We start from the raw sequence: 16,786 nt of genomic DNA, 5'->3' as shown, positions 1-16,786 counted from the left end.
GAAAAGCGTCGCTTTAATTTTTATTCCTTTCGTAATCCTTTCCTCTATAGGAAAACAACCACATGTTTGCTCATTCACCAATAGAAGCAACGTTTGTGTCATACAACTTGAAAGCCGTTTGAAAGTGTTTCAGTGGATAGCAAAATGAATCACAGAGCAGGTTCCTTTTTATGGAATCTCAGACAGCAATACTTCAGTTACAACAATCAGAACTGTGAGGCTGTACAGTTTGGGATTTTGCAGACCACATATTGTTTATTCACACTGGAACCCAAGAAACCTCTTAAATAACTTTGATAATGGAGTGCAGTCATCTATTAGATATCTCGTGCAGGATTCCTTAATTTTTAAATCAGGAGATGACAACTTTCAAATAAAGGGCATAAGCACGGCGGTAACAGTTCCTGCAGTTGACAGACCGCTTTGTCTTAGAAGACTGTCCTTTGACTCAAAACACTCTCCTGTTCCTGATGATGATTTGAAGAAAATGAATGAGGCCACTTAAGAAGATGTTCTCATCAAAAAACCCAAACCAACCCCTAACAAATGCAGAGAACTGTCTCAGGAGTGTAATTCCCTGGTTGATGTGTTAGATAAATACTCAGAAGTACCAAGATATCTTAGTAATAACTATTTCTCAGCAATGTGGTCAATTGCCAAAAGGATGTCTGAAGACCAGAAGTGCTTTGAAAAACAGCTGATGTTTAGCCACCCTTCATTTAGCCAACTGTGTGAACAAAAAGTGAGAAGCCAAGGTCATGCCCTTTAACCAGTCGCTGTTCAGTCTTCATGCTGTGGTGAAGCTTGGAATTCCACAGAACACTCTGCTGGTACAGACTTTGCTGAGGGTGGTCCAGGTAAAATCTAAAGGAGACTTAAATCTCCTTTTACTCAATTTGGCATATCATTAAAGAAAGGGAAATAGAGATGTAGCTTCCTTGAAGGAGACTATTGGGAAATGGTAGTTTCCTTTATATTTGTTCCTGCACATACATTATTTAGAGATCATAAATTAGCGAGGTCTTTCCTTCCGTTTGCTATGGAAATCTATGAAAACTTGCTCTATTTTGCTTTTCCAAAGCTGAGTAATGAATAATAAGCTAAAATGAAGAGAGATACAAAATGTTCAAGGGAAGGTTGGGCAGTTGAAGGAAGGAGAGAAGAGAAGGGAACTAATATTTACTGAATACCTACACCTTGTACCTATATAATGCAATTTAATCCTCAACAGCCCTGCAAGGTCAACGTTCCCTCAGTGTTGCAGATGAAGAGACAGACTTGTGATGTTAAGCAACTTGGCCAAAGTCACACAGCTAATGGAATCATTTATTCATGCAGTAAACATTTATTGGGTATGAACTTGTTACTGCACTTGTCACTAGGGATATAAAGATGTAGAAGACATGATTCCTGCCCTTGTATTCTAGAGGGGAAGACAGGTATTTTGTAGGGAACTACAAAAATAACCAACATTCATTTAATGAATCATACAGTTACTGTGTTATAAGCACTATGGTGAGCACAAGGGGATACAATTATGAATAAAATATGGCCACATAGAGCTTTTAGTGCAATGAAAGAAAAATAGAATCTTGTGAGAGTGTATAACAGGATCCCAACTAGTCAGGAGAAGGCCTTCATGATGAGAAGTAGAGTTGTGGGGGGAGGATACAGGATTAGTATCTGGTCATAATTAAATAATTTTTAAAAAGTCAGTAATTTCCTGAGGATTATCTGGCATAAATCTATCAAACTCGAGAGCTGGGTACATAGGTGTATGATAGTTTTTAACTTTAACTTTTTACATTTCTAATTTCCATATGTTCTCAACCAAGAACTGATTTTTAATTTGTGTGTGTGTGTTTAAACTACAGAATTTCCATGTTTATTTGATGGACTGTGTTCCCTATATAGTTACTGAGAAGTGATTATAGTAGTCACTTTACCTCATCAATGATGCTCTTACTAGATCTTGATAGGTGTTTACATCAGTGTAGTATCTGCATTGAGGAGATTTAAGCAGTTAAGTATTTGGAGTCAGAATATCTGCATGTATGATCGTAACTCATTGACCTGTTGGGATGTTGTACAGATATTTTAGCTAGAGATGAAAGGTTAGTCTGTTGTCAGTGAATTTGCCCTTCAAACACATAGTCGAATGATCTTTCCTTTCACAGCAGAGATTGATGGAATGTTGTAAATTGTTACGGAAACCCTTCTACGGGAAGTGAGACCTATTTTTTCTCCCAGCCTTATTCATCTCATCTGGTTCTGACTTGAGATTTTTGTGCCTTGTTAGTCTTGTAATTTTAGCAAAAGAGTGTATCTCTTTTAACTTATTTCCCAGATGTAATCGCAACTACTCTTGTGAGGTGTATAGACTAGTTGTGATTAAATTGTAGAGCACGTAAGCTATGTTGTTACTGTTCACTTTCCAAATTATGCTTATTGCTATTTCTGGAACCTAAATTAGTACCCTAACCCAAGGGACCTGAAGGAATAATCTGGGCCCTAAGGCTCTTCTTGAGACTCAGATAGTTGTGGTAAATGTGACAGCAGATATGGATCAGAAAATTCACAACTAAACTTAACAGTTTGATACCAAGGAGAGGATATAGGGAATTTATAGGGGCACAGCTATCTAGGGTTCTTTAGGGATGGGCAAATTGTTCCATATACCTCAGTGGCTCTTATATTGCTACACTTGCTATCTTCATGACCTTGAGTCCTTAGAAGAGGTAAAAATAATGTTAGATGAAGTTACTTCAGAAGCAAAGAAATATAATCCATATCAAATGGATTTTCAGCAAAAATGGTGAATGTAAAAAAGTGTTGATGCATAAAAAAGTGTGTATTGGGTGTTTGGAAAATGCACTATGTATGACATCCCAAAGGTGCTTTTATTGCGGACTAACTGTATGAATTGCTGGTTTGATACTTAATTCTTTAATGGAAAGCATCACTTCAGTACATTGGCTTGGGTAAGATGCTCTACTATGGGCTCATTACCAATAGTGCTTTTGTGATTATATTTCAATAGGAGCGTATCAATGAGTGATGAGAAATGTCTTTCAGTTTTGTCAGCTGTTTTAGAGGCAATGGAGCCATGCAAGAATGTGGATGCTCTTCGGATAGGACTGAGGTGAGAAGACTATCCTGTGCTTTCTTCACGTGGCGTTCTGTGCTCCTCTTACATCTCAAATCAAAAACTGAGATGAACGCTGAATTTTATTGGGGTAGGAGGACACTTTGTTAGTACCTATAGCCTTTAATACCTTAATGAACTTAAAATCTTGACTCTGTATCAGGTAAAGTTGTAAATAATGCTGCTTTTAGGGTGCACCAGAAGAAAGATGTGGGTAATACTGACATTTAAATTGATCTTAAAATGTAGTTCTGAGGTGGGCTGTGGGAGAATTGACATGTATTCAATTCATAAGAGTTATTTGGCCGCTATGTGGAAGTTACATGACACTGGCCCACCTTGAAAAAGGAACTTGAGTTTTATAATTTTACAATCAGTACAACTGATCTAATGTCATAGGTCAGTGAGAATAATAACTAATTCCCTTTTTCATTGATTGTGCATTGGGATAGCAGTATATCTCCTGATGTGATTTTTTGTTCATAATGATAGCAGAATAATGTGAGAAGAAACAATGCTAGACTGGTTCTGGATCTTTCACTAATTATATGTAATTTCTTGTGCAGGTAGGTCATTCCTATGGGCTTCTTATTTCTAGCCTAGAGGTAAGAGCTGGACCAAATGACTTTTAAGATTTCTTTTCTGGTTTTAAGATTCTAGGATTGTAGTGTTTATCATGTTTGATTACAGGATACTAGTTGATCAGCAACTTTGGAAAATAGAACATGTCTTCACATTACAAGTTGTGATGAAATGTATTGGAAAGGATGCACCAGATATACTTAAAAGGAAACTGGAGGTATACACCTTCTGAATTTTCTCTAGTGGGTGAGATTTGAAAAAATTTCTTGTGACCTGCTATCACTTTCTAAAGTCAGTTTTAGGAGGAGGATGTTGTGCTTTGGGGTTAAACTTTGCTAAAGTAAAATAAGAGAAGTAGATTTATATTTATTTGTGTATTGTCCATATATTTAAATAACTTAATCTACATATTACTTTATAGTTTATATATTTGACTCATTGTGTTCAACGTTATACTTTTCATTTCAAAATAAAAGTTTAACATATTTTGCTACAAATGATAAATTTAAGTTTGTTTTTTTTTAGATGAAAGCCTTGAGGGACTTAGGCAAATTTTCTACATTGAATAGTCAGCACATGTTTGAGGTACTAGCTGCCATGAATCACCGTTCTATTTTTTTTTTTTTTTTGAGAGGGCATCTCTCATATTTATTGATCAAATGGTTGTTAACAACAATAAAATTCAGTATAGGGGGGTCAATGCTCAATGTACAATCATTAATCCATCTCAAGCCTAATTCTCGTCAGTCTCCAATCTCTGAAGCATAACGAACAAGTTCTTACATGGTGAACGAATTCTTACATAGTGAATAAATTCTTACATGGTGAACAGTACAAGGGCATTCATCACAGAAACATTCGGTTTTGATCACGCATTATGAACTATAAACAATCAGGTCAAATATGAATATTCGTTTCATTTTTATACTTGATTTATATGTTGATCCCACATTTCTCCCTTTATTATTATTATTATTATTTTTATTTTTAATAAAATGCTGAAGTGGTAGGTAGATGCAAGATAAAGGTAGAAAACATAGTTTAGTGCTGTAAGAGGGCAAATGTAGATGATCAGGTGTGTGCCTATGGACTAAGTATTAATCCAAGCTAGACAAGGGCAGCAAAACATCCACGGATGCAGAAGATTTCTCTCAAAGCAGGGGGGATGAGGTTCTGAGCCTCACCTCTGTTGATCCCCAGTTTCTCACCTGATGGCCCCCCTGTGACTGTGCCTGTCTTAGGTTGTTCCTCCCTTGAGGAATCTTACCCGTCTCTGGCTAACCAGTCATCTTCCGGGGCCATACAGGGAAATGTAAAGTTGGTAAGTGAGAGAGAAGCCATATTGTTTGAAAAGGTTAGCTTTTTACTTCTTTGCATGAATCACCGTTCTATTTTACTTCTGAATGAATGCAGTAAGATGGTCATAGGTAAGAGGATTTTTCTTTCATGATTTTTAGCATCTCACCTGTTTTGGACTACATTTGCTTTATTTTAGAAACTTTGCTGTTACATGAAAAATATCTGATGATATGGTTAGATCTAAATGTTATATTTGCCTGTAGATTTTTATTTTTTAAAAAATACAGTACTTTTTTTTTTTTACAAAGAAACAAAAGTATTTAATACAGAGAATCTTGGATCTTTAATATAGAGAATCTTTGGATCTAGTTTTCAAAACTAGTAATTTTTGTTTATTTAACTCATTTTTAAAGATAATATCCATGGGTGTCCTTTAAAAGTATTGATCAACATACTGCAGTCTTGCAAAGAACTCCGATACTATAACATATCTTTTCAAGGGAATAGCAGATTATGTGGCTACAACTTTTGACATCTGGAAGTTGAAACATGTAAGTATGTTGAGAGTTTAGGATAAACCTTTAAACGTTCAAGAAGCATATTACTTTGTTTAGCATTCTAATTATTTCTCTATCAAGGTTATGGCAGTTATGACCAAAATATTCTAATGATAAATTGACTTAAACGGCTAGCTTCTTCACATTTCTATCTGGAGTTACCTGTTAATATTCTATTCAATATTTTGCTCCATCTTTCTATCTGAAATAAAAATTTTGTTATCTAAAGTTTGCCCTTGTATTTGTTTTTCAAAAGGTTGGATGGTATTTTGTATAATTAGGATCATTTTTGTCTTTCTACTTTTTCTTTGTTAGATTTAGAGTAATAAAAAATGGGTGATGTGACAGGTTTTTGAAGAACAAAATGTTATTACTTCAGTGATCCTGTCTGTTGTCTATTTATGGATATTAACTTGTGTCCTTAGTAAGAGCCTTTAAATTTGGGGAAAATATTAGTAATGTAAACATTTAAATGAAGCAGTTGGTAAAAACTTGTTTTCATAGTAAAGCAGTGGTAACCATGTAAGATCATGAGGTTTGATATACTTTAGAGGAGAAGGTGAATATTGAGTTTGCCATAGAAATTGATTTTGGAAAAAAAAGTGCTAATTGTGAGAAATTCCAAGAGGTGAACTGGAAATTTTATTTTAATCATATTATTTCTGTTCCCATTTATAGCAATTAGTACTGAATATAGAAATTTTTGAGTTATCTCTTATGTATTAGAATGGAGGAAGTGGGGCAGTTCAAAATTGAGTTGGTCATTTTGCAAACTTTAGAAAAGGTATATTTAAAGGAGTGTTCAAATCTATTATATGAAAAGCACATAAGAAAGGATTTATCTTTAAATGAAATGGAAATGTAGAAACCATTGTTTGCTCTGGTTCTCAGCTAATAAAAAGAGGTTGCTTATTCTACCTAATTCAAGAATTACTGGAATGGATTTTGTGTGGAAAAGTTAATTTTGTTTTTAGGGTAGTCTCTCAATCAGGACAATTTTATTGCTGTTTAAATTTTTTGAGATCTAAAGATATTATTACTCGCATATTGTAGTTACTAAAAAGTTTTCCCTCAATTCACTCCTTTTTTAAAGGTTATTTCTCTCCTCATTTTATTTGCAAACCTTGGTTTTCGACATACCGGTTTGATGGACTTACTTAAAAAGAAAGTAATAGATGAACCTGACTGCCTAAACATCAAAAACATTGTCCCTATTCTTCATGTGTATTCTCTCAATCACTTCTATGAATGCCAGGCCCGAGAGTATGTACTTTCTTTTTAATTTTTTATTGCCAAATAACATTCTTACAGAAATGATTACAAATCATCATAAGCTCAGTGAATTATTACAAGTGAAACACATCCATGGCTAGAAATAAAGCAGTACTCCTGATTCATGAAGTTCAACAATTTTATCTTATTTTATTCTTGCTATCCTTTCTCTTGCTTGTTTCTTTGTTTTTTATGATGTATGTGTTAATTTAGCAGAGGAGTCCTCATTTCAAACTCTCCCAGCTTATTCTCTTAGCTCCTGAGTTCATAGTTCAGTTTTGACCCTAACTATTCATTTGGTCCCAAACTACTGCTTTCCATTCTTCCCATTTTAACTACAGCCATGCACTTCTACTATTAAATACAGCAATTCCTCAGTTATACTAGGCTTTAATACCTCTGCTTTCTACCCAGAATATCTTTCCTTCCTCTCAAGATCAGTTAGGGTTCATCAAAAACCAGAAACACAAATAAAATGTCATTTTTTACAAGAGTGGTTAAAACCACAGACTGGAGACATCTTGTTTAGGTTTGTATCCCAGCTCTGCCATTCACTGTTGGCAAGTTACTTATCTGTGCCTCAGTTTCTTCATCTGTTAAAATGGGGATTAAAAAATAAGGGTTGTTTTTAATTGCAGTGAGCTATAAGGATTAAATGAGTTAACCTATGTCAGGTTCTTAAAATGGCTGGTACACAGGTTAAAAAAAAATTTAGAGTGTGGGTCACAGAGGCCTTGGAAAAATAAACTGAGGCAGTTCTGAGAGTCTCAGTAGTAAGATTCACAGACCATCTCTTTGCCATTATGTGGCTTGACTCCAATTGCTTTCTGTCCTTGTGGTTTTCTCTCAAAATTCAGATTTCCTAAAGAGAAAATCTGGTTGACTGAGTTTGGGTCAAATGTCCATCCCTCTCAGGCAGGTAATCAAAAAAGTGATGCTGGCCCTGCTAGAAAGCAGCTGCCCACTGTGCTCTCCACTGTACTGGAAGACTCGGCACCTACTGCCCTGCCTGGTCGCTCTCAGAGCCCCTGTGCTTGTCGTGTCTTATACACGTCTCTGGTGGAGCTCTAATTATTTGTCAGTGAGCCTGTCTCTGCTTCTCATTTGGAAAGTCCTCTAGAATTACACCCAGCTTCCTGTTACTCTGAATTTAGTCCAGGGCCTCGCACAGAATAGGCATTGTAAAAAACAGGATGAACTGTATCCCTCTTCTCCTGGCTTGGTTTTCTTTTGAGGCTCCTATGTACCTCCTATAGTTTGTTGATAAATAATGTCAAGCTGGGTGGTAACTAATATTCCAGAAACAGCTCCACAAATTCCATGGGATTAGGATTGGTTGGTTAGAGAGTTTTTCACCTATAGGCATCCTAAGAGATAACTTGGTCCAATAAAATTGTTGTATTTGAAATAGAGGGGGTATAACAAAGAACCGTAACCAGTAACAAAGGTTGGGAAATTGAATAAAACACACAAGGAACAGAATCATTCAGAAGGGGAATCATGAATATTGTACTTCTATCTGACATGCTTTCATGTATCCCATGGTTCTCAACTGGGGGTGATTTTCCCTCCGAGGGGGCATTTGGTAATAGCTGGAGGCATTAGTGTTCATGGCAGGGGAAGGGGAAGAGAGGAGAGTTCTCTTGTTTCCTAGCAGGTAAAGGCCCCAAACGTCTTCCAGTGCACAGGACAGTTCCCCAGCAAAGAACAGGCTGGCCCAACATGTCAGTAGTGCTGAGACTGAGAAACCCTGATCTAACCCTTACTCTCCCACTTCAGCATTTTGCCCTTAAAGAAATTAGGGCAGTGAGAGTGTGGCTGGCTGATCAGTCAAGATTAATCAGTCAGTTTCCTAAATGCTCATGAATGTGTAGTTGTCTGAATTTGGTATTCTGAGGATTATAGAAAAAGAAGTTTGTGTTCCCTGTCCTTCTTGTCATTTCAGTCCTTTGATTTCTTCTTTTCTTGTTCTGAATTTACCACCTAAAGATAATCCCAGACTTGCAGCCTAGTCATTAGTGTGCCTCTGACCTCTGGGACTCCTTTGGGTTGCATGTGGCCACTGTAGATCCACAAGTGTCTTACGTTCAGAAATTCTGAAAGTCAGCTCATTCTTTTTCAAACCACTTTATTGAGGTATAACAACATGTTAAAAAGCTATGCATATTTAATATATACAATGTGAGTTTTGAGCTCATTCTTGACACATCCTTTTCCACTAACATTGTACTCATCATGTCTTCCTCATCTAAGTTTGTTTATTTAGTCAGAAAACATGTACCAAGCAGTCAGGTACTTAGGACAAAGATGAAGAAGATAACCATCCTTTTTGCCAGCAGATTCTGTGTAATGGGTAAGGTAGACACATAAACTGGTAATACAGTGTAGCACAAAAATTGGAGTGATGAGTTTTATACAGGATATATGGCAGGAGAGGAGGGAATTGTCAGGTGCTTGCCAGGAGAAGTGGAGGGTCAGAGTGGATGCCAAACAGTGCTGCTGTGAGGAATGGTACCTTAGCAGACTTAAAGATGGATAGATGGGAGTTAACTGTGGGCAGATAAGCAGGAAAGAACATTCTGAGTAGAAGGACTTTATATTCAAGCGAGGCAGGAAAGAAACAGCAGAGCAGGTGCAGGGAATGGCATCTACTGGGTGTTGCTGAAGCATGAGGTACAGCAGGAGGGGATGAGAGAAGACTGAGGTACTACCACTTACTCAGTATGTGTATCTGTTATGAGAAGGACACTGCACCTGAAAGACGTGTGCACACCTACTGCAAGCCTACTTTTCTTCCTCCTTTGAACTCCTTAAACTACTGGTTGTATGGCATCTTGCTAGCTCTACCATGACCTTGTCTTCTGTTCATGTTTGGAAGCTGACCTTTCTTTGTTCCCCTGCAGGTTTCTAGAAATTATGGCTAGTGCTGTGACTACTTATCTTTACCACGTCTCTTCTGAAAACCTATTGAATGCTGTGTGTTCATTTTGTATGATGAACCATTTTCCCCTGGTCCTTATTAATCAGCTGCTCCAGAAGGACGTCATCAATGAGCTGCTGCTGTCAGGTAGGGTGTCAGTGCACAATGGTGACTGAAACGGGCAATACCATGTGATTCTGAATGGTGTCTTAGTTGGAGCAGTGATAGTTAGAATGAACAGAGCAGACACTACTAAGGAAGGACTGAGAATGGTGGAGTCAAAGGTCAGTGCTTAAACCCGCAAACCTATGGAGCCTTATTTTTTTTATTTTGTTGTCATTAATCTACAGTTACATGAAGAACATTATGTTTACTAGGCTCCCCCCTTCACCAAGTCCCCCACACAAACCCCATTACAGTCACTGTCCATCAGCATAGTAAGATGCTGTAGAATCACTACTTGTCTTCTGTGTTGCACAGCCCTCCCCGTGCCCCCCTCCACAGACTATACATGCTAATTATAATGCCCCCTTTCTTTTTCCCCCCCTTATCCCTCCCTTCCCACTCATCCTCCCCAGTCCCTTTCCCTTTGGTAACTGTTAGTCCATTCTTGGGTTCTGTGATTCTGCTACTGTTTTGTTCCTTCAGTTTTTCTTTGTTCTTATACTCCACATATGAGTGAAATCATTTGATACTTGTCTTTCTCTGCCTGGCTTATTTCACGAACATAATACCCTCTAGCTCCATCCATGTTGTTGCAAATGGTAGGATTTGTTTTCTTCTTATGGCTGAATAATATTCTATTGTGTATCTGTACCACATCTTCTTTATCCATTCATCGACTGATGGACACTTAGGTTGCTTCCATTTCTTGGCTACTGTAAATAGTGCTGTGATAAACATAGGGGTGCATATGTCTTTTTGAGACTGGGAAACTGCATTCTTAGGGTAAATTCCTAGAAGTGGAATTCCTGGATCAAATGGTATTTCTATTTTGAACTTTTTGAGGAACCTCCATACTGCTTTCCATAGTGGCTGAACTAGTTTTCATTCCCACCAGCAGTATAGGAGGGTTCCCCTTTCTCCACAACCTCACCAACATTTGTTGTTTGTCTTTTGGATGGTGGCAATCCTAACTGGTGTGAGGTGGTATCTCACTGTGGTTTTAATTTGCATTTCTCTGATGACTAGCGATGTGGAGCATCTTTTCATGGGTCTGTTGGCCATATGAATTTCTTCTTTGGAGAAGTGTCTGTTCAGCTCCTCTGCTCATTTTTTAATTGGATTATTTGCTTTTTGTTTGTTGAAGTGTGTGAGCTTTTTATATATTTTGGATGTCAACCCTTATTGGATCTGTCATTCATGAATATATTCTCCCATACTGTAGGATACCTTTTTGTTCTATTGATGGTGTCCTTTGCTGTACAGAAGCTTTTCAGCTTGATATAGTCCCACTTGTTCAGTTTTGCTTTGGTTCCCTTTCCCGGGGAGATATGTTCATGAAGAAGTCACTCATGTTTATGTCCAAGAGATTTTTGCCTATGTTTTTTTCTAAGAGTTTTATGGTGTCATGACTTACATTCAGGTCTTTGGTCCACTTTGAATTTACTTTTGTGTATGGGTTAGACAGTGATCCAGTTTCATTCTTTTACATGTAGCTGTCCAGTTTTGCCAGCACCATCTGTTGAAGAGACTGTCATTTCCCCATTGTATGTCCATGGCTCCTTTATCATATATTAATGTTTGGGTTAATATCTGGTGTCTCTATTCTGTCCCACTGGTCTGTGGCTCTGTTCTTGTGCCAGTACCAAACTGTCTTGATTACTGTGGCTTTGTAGTAGAGCTTGAAGTTGGGGAGCAAGATTCCCCCAGCTTTATTCTTCCTTCTCAGGATTGCTTTGGCTATTCGGGGTCTTTGCTGTTTCCATATGAATTTTTGAACTACTCGTTCTAGTTCGTTGAAGAATGTTGTTGGTAATTTGATAGGGATTGCATCAAATCTGTATATTGCTTTGGGCAGGAGGGCCATTTTGATGATATTAATTCTTCCTAGCCAGGAGCATGGGATGAGTTTCCATTTGTTAGTGACCTCTTTAATTTCTCTTAAGAGTGTCTTACACTTTTCAGGGTGTAGGTCTTTCACTTCCTTGGTTAGGTTTATTCCTAGGTATTTTATTCTTTTTGATGCTCTTGTGAATGGAATTGTTTTCCTGATTTCTCTTTCTATTAGTTAATTGTTAGTGTATAGGAAAGCCACAGATTTCTGTGTGTTAATTTTGTATCCTGCAACTTTGCTGAATTCCGATATTAGTTCTAGTAGTTTTGGAGTGGAGTCTTTAGGGTTATTTATGTACAATATCACGTCATCTGCAAATAGTGACAGTTTGACTTCTTCTTTACCAATCTGGATTCCTTGTATTTCTTTGTTTTGTCTAATTGCTGTGGCTAGAACCTCTAGTACTATGTTGAATAACAGTGGGGAGAGTGGGCATCCCTGTTTTGTTCCCGATCTCAGAGGAAAAGCTTTCAGCCTCTCTCTATTCACTATGATGTTAGCTGTGGGTTTATCATATATGGCCTTTATTATGTGGAGGTACTTGCCCTCTATGCCCATTTTGTGGAGTCCATTGTGATTTTTCCTTTCTCATTTCTGATTCTGTTGACGTGTGTAGATTCTCTTTTTCTCTTAATAAGTCTGGCTAGAGGCTTATCTATTTTGTTTATTTTCTCAAGGAACCAGCTCTTGGTTTCATTGATTTTTTTTTATTGTTTTATTCTTCTCAATTTTATTTATTTCTTCTCTGATCTTTATTATGTCCCTCCTTCTGCTGACTTTAGGCCTCATTTGTTCTTCTTTTTCCAATTTCAATAATTGTGACATTAGACTATTCATTTAGGATTGTTCTTCCTTCTTTAAATATGCCTGGATTGCTATATACTTTCCTCTTAAGACTGCTTTCGCGGCATCCCACAGAAGTTGGGGCTTTGTGTTGTTGTTGTCATTTATTTCCATATATTGTTGGATCTCCATTTTAATTTGGTTGTTGATCCATTGACTATTTAGGAGCGTGTTGTTAAGCCTCCATGTGTCTGTGAGCCTTTTTGCTTTCTTTGTACAATTTATTTCTAGTTTTATACCTTTGTGATCTGAAAAGTAGGTTGGTAGAATTTCAGTCTTTTTGAATTTACTGAGGCTCTTTTAGTGGCCTAGTATGTGGTCTATTCTGGAGAATGTTCCATGTGCACTTGAGAAGAATGTGTATCCTGTTGCTTTTGGATGTAGAGTTCTATAGATGTCTATTAGGTCCATCTGTTCTAGTGTGTTGTTCAGTGCCTCTGTGTCCTTACTTATTTTCTGCCCGGTGGATCTATCCTTTGGGGTGAGTGGTGTGTTGAAGTCTCCTAAAGTGAATGTATTGCATTCTATTTCCTCCTTTAGTTCTGTTAGTATTTGTTTCACATATGCTGGTGCTCCTGTGTTGGGTGCATATATATTTATAATGGTTATATCCTCTTGTTGGACTGAGCCCTTTATCATTATGTACTGTCCTTCTTTATCTCTTGTTACTTCTTTTGTTTTGAAGTCTATTTTGTCTGATACTAGTACTGCAACACCTGCTTTTTTCTCCTTATTGTTTGCATGAAATATCTTTTTCCATCCCTTGACTTTTAATCTGTGCATGTCTTTGGGTTTGAGGTGAGTCTCTTGTAAGCAGCATACAGATGGGTCTTGTTTTTTTATTCATTCAGTGACTCTATGTCTTTTGATTGGTGCATTCAGTCCATTTACATTTAGGGTGATTATCGATAGGTATATACTTATTGCCATTTCAGGCTTTAGATTCGTTGTTACCAAAGGTTCCAGGTTACTTTCCTTACTATCTAAGAGTTTAACTTAAGTCACTTAGTATGCTGTTACAAACAGAATCTAAAGGTTCTTTTCTATTTCTCCTCCTTTTTCTTCCTCCTTCATTCTTTCTATATTAGGTATCAAATTCTGTACTTTTTGTCTATCCCTTGATTGACTTTGAGGATAGTTAATTTAATTTTACATTTGCTTTGTAATTAGCTGTTCTAGTTTCTTCACTGTGGTTTTATTACCTCTGGTGACAGCTATTCAACCTTAGGAACACTTCCATCTATAGCAGTCCCTCCAAAATAGACTGTAGAGATGGTTTGTGGGAGGTAAATTCTCTCAGCTTTTGCTTATCTGGAAATTGTTTAATCCCTCCTTCAAATTTAAATGATAATTTTGCCGGATAAAGTAATCTTGGTTCCAGGCCCTTCTGCTTCATGGCATTAAATACATCATGCCACTCCCTTCTGTCCTGTAAGGTTTCTGCTGAGAAGTCTGATGATAGCCTGATGGGCTTTCCTTTGTATGTGATCTTATTTCTCTCTCTGGGTGCTTTTGGCAGTCTGTCCTTATCCTTGATCTTTCCCATTTTAATTACTATGTGTCTTGGTGTTGTCTTTCTTGGCTCCCTTGTGTTGGGAGATCTGTGGATCTCCATGGCCTGAGGCACTATGTCCTTCCCCAGATTGGGGAAGTTTTCAGCAATTACCTCCTCAAAGACACTTTCTATCCCTTTCTCTCTCTCTTCTTCTTCTTCTGGTATCCCTATGATGCGAATATTGTTCCGCTTGGATTGGTCACACAGTTCTCTCAATATTCTTTCATTCTTAGAGATCCTTTTTTCTCTCTGTGCCTCAGCTTCTTTGTATTCCTCTTCTCTAGTTTCTATTTCATTTATTGTCTCCTCCACCGTATCCAACCTGCTTTTAATACCCTCCATCACGCTCTTCAACGATTGGATCTCCGACCTGAATTCATTCCTGAGTTCTTGGATGTCTTTCCATACCTCCATTAGAATGTTGATGATTTTTATTTTGAACTCCCTTTCAGGAAGAGTCATGAGGTCCATGTCATTTAAATCTTTCTCAGGAGTTGTATTAATAATTTTACTCTGGACAAGGTTCCTTTGGTGTTTCATGTTTGTATATGGCACCCTCTAGTGTCCAGAAGCTGTATTCTGGAGCTGCTCAGCCCCTGAAGCAATGTCAGGGGTTGCAGGGGAGTGGTACTGGTGCCTTGGGGGAGGAAAGAGCTGTTCCCCGCCCTGGCTGCTGTGCCTGTCTCCACTGCCTGAGCCACTGGGCCGGTCACACAGGTATGTTTTTGTCCCAGAGCAGCCAGATATGGATCCCTGCTTTCCACAAGCAGCCAGAATCCCAGTCTCCCCAGGAATTCTGCCTGTATTAACTTTTCAACCTGGTAGTCATGCGAGTCTCATGAAAGCACCATGAAATGTAGGTTTGTGCTCTCAGCACATATCTCCGGAGCTAGGTATTCAGCAATCCCAAGCCTTCCACTCCCTCCCTGCTCCATTTCTCTTCCTCCTGCCAGTGAACTGGGGTGGGGGAAGGGCTTGGGTCCCGCAGAGCCACAGCTCTGTTACATTACCCCGTTCAGTGAGATCTGCTCTTTTCTCCAGGTGTGTGCAGTCTGATGCCATCCTCTTTCCTGTTGCTCTCTCAGGATTAGTTGCGCCAATTAAATTTTCTAATTGTATCCAGTTTTAGGAGGAAGCCTCTGTCTCTCCTCTCATGCCACTATCTTTGTAACTGGCATTTTCATGTAACACTCTGCTACTAATGTTTTTCCATGTAAGTATATACGTATGTGTATTATTTTTAAAAATGCCCAAACAGTGTTTCATTATATGGCCATGTCATAGTTTATTAAACCAATCTTCTGCTGGATACTGAGGTTGTTTCTAGTTGTTTGTTTATTTACTTATGCATTTGTATATTCATTCATGCACATGTTCATTTCCATTACAAACAATGCTGTGTGATGAATCCCCTGTACACACGTCTTTGCATACTTGTGCTCAGAGTACAGGACATTGGTGATCACTTTCGTTTTTGGCCCTTCTTGCATCCCTAGCTTCTGCCTTAGTTCTCCTCTGTCACAGCAAACCACTCTTTACCCTGAACACACAATGCACATTCATCCCTTCTTGCTTCAGTCCAGTGTCTTTTCTGAAAAGACTATTTCCCACTTTCCCTTCTTGCCCAAGTCTTTGCCCAAGGCTTGCCTGGACCAGCCTTCCCTAACAGCTTCCATTTATGTGGTGCTTACTGTGTGCTAGGCCATGTGCTGGAGCAGACATTATGTCATTACACCTATAACGGTGGGAGGAAGAATGGACTACATTACTGTCAGCATTTAAAAGTGACAAAAACTGAAGCTCAGAATGTGAAGGAACCTGTCCATGTCACTCATCAAAGGAAGAGCCAGGATTTAATCTCCAGCCTCTTCTACTATATAATCCATGAATTCACATGACCACTGTGTCATACTGTGCCGTGGGCTCTGGTATTCACAGGGTCTCTGGCATGCGCCTTGTACAGCATGTACTGAATTGAATTACGGTAACTTACTCACAAGTCTTCTCCTGTTCACTAGACCAAGCACTCCCCGAGGGCAGACCCTGTGTCTCTGCCTTATGCATTTCCCATACTGGGTACAGAACCTGTCATATTGTAGGTATTGATAGGTGCTGATAGGGATTTGAATGAATGACTTTGTGTGCTGAACCCCAGTACCTCCTGAGCCAGGTCAACAGTCAAACTTCAGCACTCAGTAGTACGTGCTGAGATTGGTGTTTATTTTCTGTGAATTCATGAAAATAAAATATCCTTTTCCCGGGGCTCTAATTAACTAAATTATAAGAAGCTCTTTAGACTGGCAGGCAGTAGAACTTAATGTGTAAGAAACAGGCTCTTCAGTAAGATGACCCATGTTCTCATCCCAGTTCTGTATCCATTGAGCAAGTTATTTTATTTTCATAATCCTGTTACCCAACTAGTAAAATGGAACTAATGACAGCTGCTTGCTAATCGGGTTATGAAGACAATTAAAGGAGGATGTTGATCTAAACACTGGGTACAGTGCCCGGCACACAGAAGGTGCTCAATAAATGTTAGTTGCACTATTGTCACTAA

The 16,786-nt window shown here is 38.2% G+C and overlaps 1 protein-coding gene and 1 pseudogene across 1 annotated transcript; both read left to right on the top strand.

Annotated features, from left to right (window-relative positions):
- Positions 1-144: 144 nt before the first annotated feature.
- Positions 145-4,235, top strand: LOC140849457 (FAST kinase domain-containing protein 2, mitochondrial pseudogene; annotated as a pseudogene).
- LOC140849458 (FAST kinase domain-containing protein 2, mitochondrial-like) lies at positions 719-15,544 on the top strand. The gene is made up of 4 exons (XM_073236560.1): positions 719-857; positions 3,076-3,142; positions 9,759-9,922; positions 15,271-15,544. The coding sequence occupies exons 2-4, from the start codon at positions 3,099-3,101 to the stop codon at positions 15,318-15,320; spliced, it is 258 nt and encodes an 85-aa protein (XP_073092661.1). The 5' UTR covers positions 719-857; positions 3,076-3,098; the 3' UTR covers positions 15,321-15,544.
- Positions 15,545-16,786: the final 1,242 nt, after the last annotated feature.

Source organism: Manis javanica, chromosome 5 (assembly GCF_040802235.1).
Source record: "Manis javanica isolate MJ-LG chromosome 5, MJ_LKY, whole genome shotgun sequence".
Taxonomy (NCBI): Eukaryota; Metazoa; Chordata; class Mammalia; order Pholidota; family Manidae; genus Manis; species Manis javanica.
Note: the sequence above shows the minus strand (reverse complement) of the source record. Positions and strands in the feature narration are given on the sequence as shown.